Source organism: Malus sylvestris, chromosome 2 (genome assembly GCF_916048215.2).
Source record: "Malus sylvestris chromosome 2, drMalSylv7.2, whole genome shotgun sequence".
Lineage (NCBI taxonomy): Eukaryota > Viridiplantae > Streptophyta > Magnoliopsida > Rosales > Rosaceae > Malus > Malus sylvestris.
Window position 1 is genome coordinate 32,064,864 of NC_062261.1, and position 10,526 is coordinate 32,075,389.

General features: G+C 42.0%; 1 protein-coding gene and 3 long non-coding RNA genes across 4 annotated transcripts in view; 2 read left to right on the top strand and 2 right to left on the bottom strand.

The window, feature by feature from the left end:
• LOC126582879 (uncharacterized) overlaps positions 1-10,526 on the top strand; it is a 52,495-nt gene that overhangs the window by 546 nt on the left and 41,423 nt on the right. The window contains exons 2-6 of the mRNA XM_050247112.1: positions 194-281; positions 374-561; positions 837-909; positions 1,108-1,182; positions 1,267-1,377. Of these exons, the coding sequence (XP_050103069.1) occupies positions 374-561; positions 837-909; positions 1,108-1,182; positions 1,267-1,377 (447 nt within the window). The 5' untranslated portion in view covers positions 194-281. The remainder of the gene's footprint in view (positions 1-193; positions 282-373; positions 562-836; positions 910-1,107; positions 1,183-1,266; positions 1,378-10,526) is intronic.
• On the bottom strand, positions 1,915-6,678 carry LOC126582947 (uncharacterized). Its single transcript, XR_007609635.1, has 2 exons — positions 4,990-6,678; positions 1,915-4,074 (listed from the first exon to the last, which is right to left on the bottom strand). It is a non-coding gene; the product is annotated as an uncharacterized LOC126582947 (long non-coding RNA).
• Positions 7,287-8,065, top strand: LOC126582938 (uncharacterized). The gene is made up of 2 exons (XR_007609631.1): positions 7,287-7,675; positions 7,945-8,065. It is a non-coding gene; the product is annotated as an uncharacterized LOC126582938 (long non-coding RNA).
• Positions 7,960-8,555, bottom strand: LOC126582945 (uncharacterized). Its single transcript, XR_007609633.1, has 2 exons — positions 8,460-8,555; positions 7,960-8,082 (listed from the first exon to the last, which is right to left on the bottom strand). It is a non-coding gene; the product is annotated as an uncharacterized LOC126582945 (long non-coding RNA).

Consider the following 10,526-nt stretch of genomic DNA (forward strand, 5'->3'; position numbering starts at 1 on the left):
ATATATATATATATATATATATATTTCTGTATACATATCATTTGTTTCGCTTCAAATAAAAAAAAGGAAATTTCATCAATTCTAGAATTCGGGATTGATGAAGTTTGAATATTTGAAATAAAGTTGTATGTCACAGCAGCTAAAATCTTTGTGGAAGTAAATTTTATAAATATTCGGGTGTTTGAATTTCTAGGGGTCAGGCGTCACAATGGGGAGGAAGGCTCGTCACAGTGACAGTGAGTTTGAGGGCCGATGGTGACTTCGACAGCGATGAGCTGAATGTTAGTTTAATTTGTAATTCTGTTGTTCGGTTTCGGTAGTTATCTGGTTTTGTTTTGGTGATTGTGTTGTTAATTGATGATTTGTGATGTAGATGGAGCAGGAAGAGGATGACTTTGATGATGAGCACGACGGTGAGGAGGAGGAAGAAGAATCAGAAAATGAGGAAGAAGATGGACGAGAAGAAGGGGAAGAGGAAAATGATGATGAGAAAAACGATAATAAAGATGCCGAGATGGAAGAACTCGAGAAAGAATACATGAATATTCGTCATCAGGAGCAGTAAGAGACTTCTGTTCACAATCCTTTTATTTTTTATTATAAACTTGTGGTGCTTAATTAGACTGACGACGTAGAACCAAATAATGTGAGTGTAGGAGATAATATGCATAGCAGTTGGAGGTTGGTGACGAAATTTGATATTAGGTTACAGAAGTCATACATGCGTCTGCAATTATTGAGTTCGAGATAAAAAGAAGGAACATACATCTATACATAGGTATAGGCAGATCTATGAAGTTAATTTTGTTCATCGTTTATTCCCTCTTCCCATGCAGAGATATTTTAAAGAATCTAAAGCGCCATAAGGACGAAGATCTTCTTAAGGATCAAGCAGTGAAGAACCAAAAGGTGCGTTGCTCAAGATAATAGCTATTGTAATATCCATGAAATAGGTTTTATTTTTCATCATGAAAATATTGCTCGTTGATTGGAGCTTCTTTTTATTCCTCGCCTTAAAGTTGACAAAAAATATTTATGTGGCGGATTATTGTCTGATCGATGTTTATTTTACCCATTTTTTATGTTTTTTTTTTTCATTTTTCGAAGGCTTTCTGGGACAAAGCTCTTGAGTTCAGATTCTTGCTTCAGAAAGCATTCTCAAATTCAAATAGATTACCACAGGTCGCTTTTGCTTTTCCTTCTTTTTTTTTTGTAGCTTTTTGACATGTTAAGATATTATGTTCGTACCCGAGATGTTGTCTGCAGGAGCCAGTTAGGTCTTTATTTTGTGATTCACATCAGGGTGTCAGTACAACATATTCTGATCTAGTTGACTCATCAAAGCAAACTTTAGATTCTCTAGCGGAACTACAAGAGGTATGGCTGTCGTAAAAAGTTGTTGTCTACCTAGTACTACTTGGTCTGTGGTTTAGCTTCATACCTTGTGGTAATATACAACAACAACAACAACAACAAAGCCTTTTCCCACTAAGTAGGGTCGGCTATATGAATCCTAGAACGCCATTGCGCTCGGTTTTGTGTCATGTCCTCCGTTAGATCCAAGTACTTTAAGTCTTTTCTTAGAGTCTCTTCCAAAGTTTTCCTAGGTCTTCCTCTACCCCTTCGGCCCTGAACCTCTGTCCCGTAGTCACATCTTCGAACCGGAGCGTCAGTCGGCCTTCTTTGCACATGTCCAAATCACCGGAGCCGATTTTCTCTCATCTTTCCTACAATTTCGGCTACTCCTACTTTACCTCGGATATCCTCATTCCCAATCTTATCCTTTCTCGTGTGCCCACACATCCCACGAAGCATCCTCATCTCCGCTACACCCATTTTGTGTACGTGTTGATGCTTCACCGCCCAACATTCTGTGCCATACAACATCGCTGGCCTTATTGCCGTCCTATAAAATTTTCCCTTGAGCTTCAGTGGCCTACGACGGTCACACAACACGCCGGATGCACTCTTACACTTCATCCATCCAGCTCGTATTCTATGGTTGAGATCTCCATCTAATTCTCCGTTCTCTTGCAAGATAGATCCTAGGTAGCGAAAACGGTCACTTTTTGTGATCTTCGCTAGATTGCTCCGGTCATTAGTGTGGATAAGTATATAAATGGATAGAGATAGGAAAGCAAACACAAGATGTACGTGGTTCACCCAGATTGGCTACGTCCACGGAATAGAAGAGTTCTCATTAATTGTGAAGGGTTTACACAAGTACATAGGTTCAAGCTCTCCTTTAGTGAGTACAAGTGAATGATTTAGTACAAATGACATTAGGAAATATTGTGGGAGAATGATCTCGTAATCACGAAACTTCTAAGTATCGGAGTGTGGTGTCGTCTTGACTTGCCTTATCTGTCTCATAGGTAGATGTGGCATCTTCTCTGGAAGTACTCTTCCTCCATCCAGGGGTGGTATCTTTAACTGGTGGAGATGCACAAGGTAATGTATCAATTTCACTGGAAGCTTACTTGTAGTTTCAGGCTTGGTCAAGCGCGATACAAACCATGTAGTAGGAGTCCCCCAAGTCGCCGAGCTAGGGGGTCTGCTGAAAGAGGTGACAGACAAGGTAAGCAATCAGAGCTCCGACTGATTGTTCACCTTCTCCCCATCTTGCAGCAGCATGAAGGATAAAGAGAAGAAAAATGAGAAGAGATGATATGAGATACTTTTGCTTTTGAAGAAGTAACTTTCCACAGGCTTATTCTTGAACTGAGCTGGAGGGTTTTCTGGTTTCCTCCAGAGTATAAGGCCGACTGAAGAATTTGAGGGTCAAAACAAGTCCATCAAATCTAGAGTACGTTCCACCCTGCTGATATGGGATACTTTTGCTTTTGACAGAGTAATGGATGTATCGGCACGTGTGCTGTTACGCTTGTCTCCACATGCTTCCTTGTATCCTTCGCACTTGCCCTATCTGTTCCTCAAGCAGATGCGGAATCTTCCCTGGAAACATAAGATGTTGAAGATGAGTACTCGAGAGCAATGCCAGGTAAGTAATCAGGTAAGGGGTTCCAGGCAGTCAGTTCCTGGCTGGAAGCTTGATTCCAAGTGCTGACTGATTGCTCTCTTTCTCCTTGTCTTGCAGGTAAAAACAAGGCCAAAGGAAAAGACAGGGAAAAAGCATGATATGGGATACTCTTGCTTTTAACCCTGAAGATATGAGATATTCTTGCTCTAGTATAGCTTGTTTGCAGAGGTATTATCGGGGGGAAAGAAAGCTGAATATTTCGAAAGGCTTCGTTGGGAGTGCCCTCTCAGATATGATGAAGGGTTGAGCATTTTTGCAGGTCTGCCTGTCCGTTGGGGATGGAGGTCGACATATATAGGAGTCTCCCTAACAACAAGTAGTAATGCTATTCCTTTACCCTGCTTGGTCATAGCACGGTAGTGGGAGCTGCCAGTTTCACATGTTTTAACTATGTCAGAGCACTTTGAAAAAGTGGTATGTAGTATCTGGCTCTCGAGATTCGGAGAACGATGCCTCTTCGATTTTTGAGAAAGCAATCATGCTGGGGGTCTGGCTCTCGAGATTCGGAGAGCAGTGTCTCTTCAATTTTTAAGGAAGTAATCATGTTGGGAGTCTGGCTCTCGAGATTCGGAGGGCGATGCCTCTTCGATTTTGGAGCAAGCAATCTTGTTGGGAGTGTTGTCTCGAATGTGAGTAAAGTTTGGGCATGTTTGCTAGTCTACCTTGCCACGAAGCACAAAGGTTGACACACAGGGACTTTCCAATTATCCAGCAATGATACTGTTCCTTTACCCTCTCTTCGATTTTGAGAAAGTAGTCATGTTGGGAGTCTGGCTCTCGAGATTCGGAAGACGGTGCCTCTTCGATTTTGGAGCAAGCAATCTTGTTGGGAGTGTTTTCTCGAATGTGAGTAAAGGTTGGGCATGTTTGCTAGTCTACCTTGCCACGAAGCACAGAGGTTGACACACAGGGACTTTCCAATTATCCAGCAGTGGTACTGTTCCTTTACCCTTGTGGGTAATAATATGGTAGCTAGACCTTCAAAATTTATGTGTCTAAACTTTGTTAGTGTTGTTTCTTTGCTATTCTTTTACCTTTCTTGGTCAGAGCGATGTAGTGGGAGCTGCAAGCTTCACGTGCTCAACTTTGGCAGAGAACTTTGGCAAAGTTATCTGTGGTACCCATGAGCTATTGTTGCGTGTGGGAAGTGGGTGATTGAACAGTAAGATTCATGTGCTTTCTACTTCACCAGAAGTCTTCGACAGAATGCCCATAATTTCTGCAAAGCTGAGTGTGCGTGTGACAGGTGCTGACAAGGCTAGAAAAGTAGGTGCCTCTTCGATTTCTGAGATCGGCTCTCGTGGTCTCTGAGCAGCCCAGCTTTTGAGAAAGCGAGCGCCTCTTCGATTGATTCGGAGAACGATGCCTCATCAATTTTTGAGAAAGCAATCATGCTGGGGGTCTGGCTCTCGAAGATTCGGGGAGCAGTGTCTCTTCGATTTTTGAGAAAGTAATCATGTTGGGAGTCTGGCTCTCGAGATTCGGAGGGCGGTGCCTCTTCGATTTTGGAGCAAGCAATCTTGTTGGGAGTGTTTTCTCGAATGTGAGTAAAGGTTGGGCATGTTTGCTAGTCTACCTTGCCACGAAGCACAGAGGTTGACACACAGGGACTTTCCAATTATCCAGCAATGGTACTGTTCCTTTACCCTCTCTTCGATTTTTAAGAAAGTAGTCATGTTGGGAGTCTGGCTCTCGAGATTCAGAGGACGGTGCCTCTTCGATTTTGGAGCAAGCAATCTTATTGGGAGTGTTTTCTTGAATGTGAGTAAAGGTTGGGCATGTTTGCTAGTCTACCTTGCCACGAAGCACAGAGGTTGACACACAGGGACTTTCCAATTATCCAGCAGTGGTACTGTTCCTTTACCCTTGTGGGTAATAATATGGTAGCTAGACCTTCAAAATTTATGGGTCTAAACTTTGTTAGTGCTGTTTCTTTGCTATTCCTTTACCCTTCTTGGTCAGAGCGATGTAGTGGGAGCTGCAAGCTTCACGTGCTCAACTTTGGCAGAGAACTTTGGCAAAGTTATCTGTGGTACCTATGAGCTATTGTTGCGTGTGGGAAGTGGGTGATTGAACAGTAAGATTCATGTGTTTTCTACTTCCCCAGAAGTCTTCGACAGAATGCCCATAATTTCCGCAAAGCTGAGTGTGCGTGTGACAGGTGCTGACAAGGCTGGAAAAGTAGGTGCCTCTTCGATTTTTGAGATCGGCCCTCGTGGTCTCTGGGGAGCCCAGCTTTTGAGAAAGCGAGCGCCTCTTCGATTTCTGAGATCGGCCTTCATGGTCTTTGAGCAGCCTAACTTTTGAGAAAGCAAACGCCTCTTCGATTTCTGAGATCAACCCTCATGATCTCTAAGCAGCCCAGCTTTTGAGAAAGCAAACGCCTCTTCGATTTCTGAGCAGGCTCCTCTTCGATTTCTGAAGCTCCGTCGAGTGCAGATTTTTATAGGGGCTGGCAATAAGTTCCAAAGCACACTTGAATCTCCACCAGTAGAAGCTTCATTCTTGCACTTCTAAGATCTTGATTTGTCCGACCTCTTCTCTCTTCAACACCTTTGAAAATGTCTGGCCCCTCCGACCGTCGTTTTGACTTGAACCTTGTTGAAGAGGCAGCCCCGCCTTCTCCAGACAACATATGGCGCCCATCCTTCGTCTTCCCTACTGGTCCTCTTACCGTTGGGGATTCCGTGATGAAGAATGATATGACCGCTGCGGTGGTGGCCAGGAACCTTCTCACTCCCAAAGATAACAGACTACTTTCCAAACGGTCTGATGAGTTAGCTGTTAAGGATTCGCTGGCTCTCAGTGTTCAGTGTGCAGGTTCGGTGTCTAATATGGCCCAACGCCTATTTGCTCGAACCCGCCAAGTTGAATCATTGGCGGCTGAAGTGATGAGTCTCAAACAGGAGATTAGAGGGCTCAAGCATGAGAATAAACAGTTGCACCGGCTCGCACATGACTATGCTACAAACATGAAGAGGAAGCTTGACCAGATGAAGGAAACTGATGGTCAGGTTTTACTTGATCATCAGAGATTTGTGGGTTTGTTCCAAAGGCATTTATTGCCTTCGTCTTCTGGGGCTGTACCGCGTAATGAAGCTCCAAATGATCAACCTCTGATGCCTCCTCCTTCTAGGGTTCTGTCCAGTACTGAGGCTCCAAATGATCCCCCTCCGGTGCCTTCTCTTTCTGGGGCTCTACCAACTGCTGAGACTTCTCCTAAGCAACCTTTGTGAAGGCTCCCTCTTGTGTGTTTATTTTGACTCATGTATATGTACATATTTGTAGCTTATCGGGGATATCAATAAATAAGCTTTCCTTCATTTCAACGTATTGTGTTAAATACACCAAAGCCTTCTTCGCTAAGTTCTTTGAATTTTCTTTTGTTGAAGCTTGTATGTTGAAGCTTTCTGAGTGGAGCATGTAGGTTGGGGTAGTGTTCCCTTAATTTTCCGAGTGAGGAAAACTTCTCGGTTGGAGACTTGGAAAATCCAAGTCACTGAGTGGGATCGGCTATATGAATCTTAGAACGCCATTGTGCTCGATCATGTGTCATGTCCTTCGTTATATCCAAGTACTCTAAGTCTTTTCTTAGAGTCTCTTCCAAAGTTTTCCTAGGTCTTCCTCTACCCCTTCGGCCCTGTCCCATAAATTATTACGATTTGTTAATATTGACATTTGTATATGCTAAAATTTATCACATCATGCCATTTTTTCTTGTTACAGGCTTTACTTGAGAAGAATCTGTTCATCGTTCAAGCAACAGATAGTATGTCCAAACTACATTTATCATACTATTATATTTATTTTGTAATACAATTGGCTCTCTATTATTGTTGTGCATTTGCTATTGGCGTGATAAGAATTGCCAGTATGTGTAAGGCTTGCTATGCTGGTACTGAGTTATTATTAAGAGAGTAAGAGTGTCAATCAAGATGAATGGATTAAGCTGAGCCTTGCCCAAGCTCATCCCAAAGTACAAAGCATCGAGCTTGAGCTTGGACCGGCTCAATTGTTAACCTAAATCTTCGCACATCAGCTTTGGGTCAGTTGAATTGTAATAAAGTTTGTGCTTAGTTCTAATTGAGATCAAGGCAGTCCCAACAGGTGATGGTTTACACACAAAAGGTTGGAAGTTCAGAGTAGTTCGATCGGTCAGAAATATTGTTGTATTCAACAAAAAGTAGACACTGCGGTTTTGTATACAGCATTCAAGGAAACATCAATAGGGTTTGCGTATATGTTCCAGTGGTCAAAGGCATAATCTCGGCATAGAAACTAAAAATTGTGGCTTTTGAAATTGTTTATGATTGTATACGCCCAAATGATGCCGGATATCCATGTTAATTTTCTGTTTTGGATCTGTATCTGCAGCTATTGTCTTCTTTATAGTGGGCTTGGAACCTAGTCGATCCTGAACTTCTATTATTCAAGTTTTTGTAACCTTAAAAATGAAACGCGCTATCGTAGTAATTCCTGCTAACAATTAAGCCATATATTGTCAGCATATTGTTATTGATTCAGATTTTTCACTATTTGATTATCCTCAGAGACAGCCTTTTATTCTTTGAAAAAGTTGCATAGGAAGAACAGGAAGATTGTTGACAGAAGAGCCTCTAAGAGTCGCAAGATAAGGTATCAGTAGATTCTTCGGTTCCCTATGTGAAACTGCTATGATTTTGCTTTGGAATATCTTGGAGCATCTGTAAAAGACATTCACATCTCCCAGACCCTGCGTAAAGCGGGAGCCTTGTGCACTGGGTACGATCTTAGGGGGTAAGGCTAGCCGACATTCACCTCTCCCAGACCCTGCGTAAAGCGGGAGCCTTGTGCACTAGGTACGACCTTTTTATCTGTAAAAGACATTTATGTTGTACTGATATTTATGTCTTGGGTTGCATTAGGTCGTAAGCAATCAGTGGCAGGGAAGAAAAATTTTGTAACGCTAATGCCATAATGTACACAATATTTGATGATGTTGAAGACATTTGAACTTGATATCTAATAGCAAGGGTTTTTCGTATCCCAAGTGGTTAACATGGCTTAGGGTTGGTTTGGTATTGCTGTGCTTTGAAAAAAAGCTACTGTAAGAATAAGCGGCTATGCTGTGAGAATAAGCGGCTGTGAAATAAATCAGTAGAGTGTTTGGTAAACTTTTTTGTAAAAGTGCTTTTGGAAAAAAAAAGCAATCTGATAGTGGGTCTTTTCATTAAAGGAGCACTGTAGCTCCGTGTGCTTTGAAAAAAGCCAGTTTTCCAAAGCTACAAATAGCAGCTTCAGCTTTTTCCTTTGATTTCAGCTTATTCTCACATTAACTTCCAAAATAAGCCTTTTTTTTTCAGTTTACCAAACACCTAAAACCCTCACAGCTTTTTTTCATGGGTGCTTTTTTTTTAAGCACCTCACTCACAAACCCAACCTTAGTTATGAACTCGAAGTCTTGTGTTTGAAAGCAGAAAACATCTTGAAGACAAGGTGATAATGTAGAGATGTCTGTGTTGAACAAAAATAAAAAATAAAATAAATTAAAGAGAGGAGACGCTGCAGAAATTGAAAAGCACAGAGAAGACAACGGAGAGGCAAAGCAAGAGAGCAAAGGCACAACAAAGGAAAAGAAAGAAGAAGAAGAAATCAAAAGCTACACACAAGAACAAGGAGCAGGAGAAACTACACGGCATTTGAAGGTATAAAGCCATCTCATTTGAAGGTAATCACCACTTCCGCTCCCCGCCGCTGCAGTTTAATCCCATGAATTTCTTCGAGGTCTAAACCACCCCATGAAGTTCTAATCAAACCTGAAAGAGAAGGAAAAATGGAGATGGTAAAGTCTGCAAAAAGAAAGCTACGGCAGGAAATAAAATAAAATAAAAAGGAAGTTGTCTTCAAAGTTGCTGGGAAATTTCTCTTCTCTGCTCAACCGATGACAACAGGTGTTGATTGAGCAACCAAACCGCAACACCACCGCTCTTCAACCGTTGTCTTCAGCAGTCCTTCGAAAGAAGCCCAAAGGCCCCGAGGACGGTGAACCAAGCAATCAAGCAAACCGCAACACTACCACTCTTCAACCGTTGTTTCCGGCAGTCCTTCGGAAGAAGCCCAAGGGCAATGCCATCCGCACTCCGAGGACGGTGAGTGATGTAGTTAGGCACGTGGGTCCAGACCATCAACAAAATTCAACAAAAGGCTCGTATGAGAAGATGGCAGCAATGGTCAGTGTGAAGAGGTGAAAGAAAAAAATGCAACACCAATCACCATGAGCCATCCCCATCCCACTGACAGTGGCGAGAATAACCCAAAGCCTTCAGAAAATGTGGAAGACATCCGAAGGCAAGAAAGCCGAGAATTTGGGAAAAGAGAAATGTCCCCAGGTCCAAGGATACAGCGGAAGTGGTTCTAAAGTTGCACTTTAAAACAGATTGCAGAGGCTCAAAGGCTCTCTGTGAAGTTTCTGCAGCTATACCCGATGACCATGCAGTATTATTTGAGACTAGGAAAGTTTAAAGTCTTCAAAGAGGGGAAAGAAAAAAGGCTTGCTGACAAAGTTGGAGATAAGCTCAGGACAAATGGGTTTAAAGTCCCATGTTAAGTAGGATTGAAAAGAAGGAAAGAAAAAAAGGGCTGCTTTAAACAGAACCCTTGTGGGATAAATCCCGTGAAGAAATCAGTGGAAATTATTTGTTCCAAGCACAATTCTCTACGAATTTGTCAAAAGAAAGAAAAGTTGCAAAGGAAAAGGAAAAAATGAGTTTAAAACTCAAAAGGAAGAGAAGAGGTTCAACCAAAAATACAAAGAGGTTTCTATCACATCGAAAAATTGTGGATGTGGTCTTCTTTTCAGCACATAAAGTCCTATGTGGACCTGAAAGAGTTCAAGCTGTTCCAGGTTCACAGAAATGGAAAATACTTGCTATCAAACTTCCCATATTAATTGGAAAAGACACTCACGTGGCATTGGAAACTTAAAGTTGAAAAGTCTAAATAAAAAAAGGCCTTGTTCTCTCCCTCATTCAAAGCCTTTCAGTATTTTCCTTGCCTCTGCAGGGCACCAAAAGCAAATTGGTTCTGCTAGGCACGTGAACTTATATTGGAGCAAGTGAGCAACCAAAAGAGCTATCCAATGCCTACTACCAGAACCTTAGTCAATCACGTGGCCTTCAAACTTTAGTCAAAATTATGACTAGTCATTCTTCTACTTGCTGTAGAACAACTCTCCAAAATGGGAAAGATCACGTGGAGATCAATGGAGCTATGGGATTTTATGCGGTCACAAAGGACAAAATTTCTTTATGGTGATTTAACTTATGCCGTTTCCAATTGGATCTCATCCTCCTCAAAACCACCAAGGAGACACACGGCAAGGACAAAAGCAAGTATAAAAAAAAAGGGTAAAGGAGAAAAGCATGGGAACTTAAAGTCGGAAAAGGCATTTATACAAAAAACATGGTGCTTTGCCTTGTTTTATTACGCAATGTGAAAGAAAAGACTT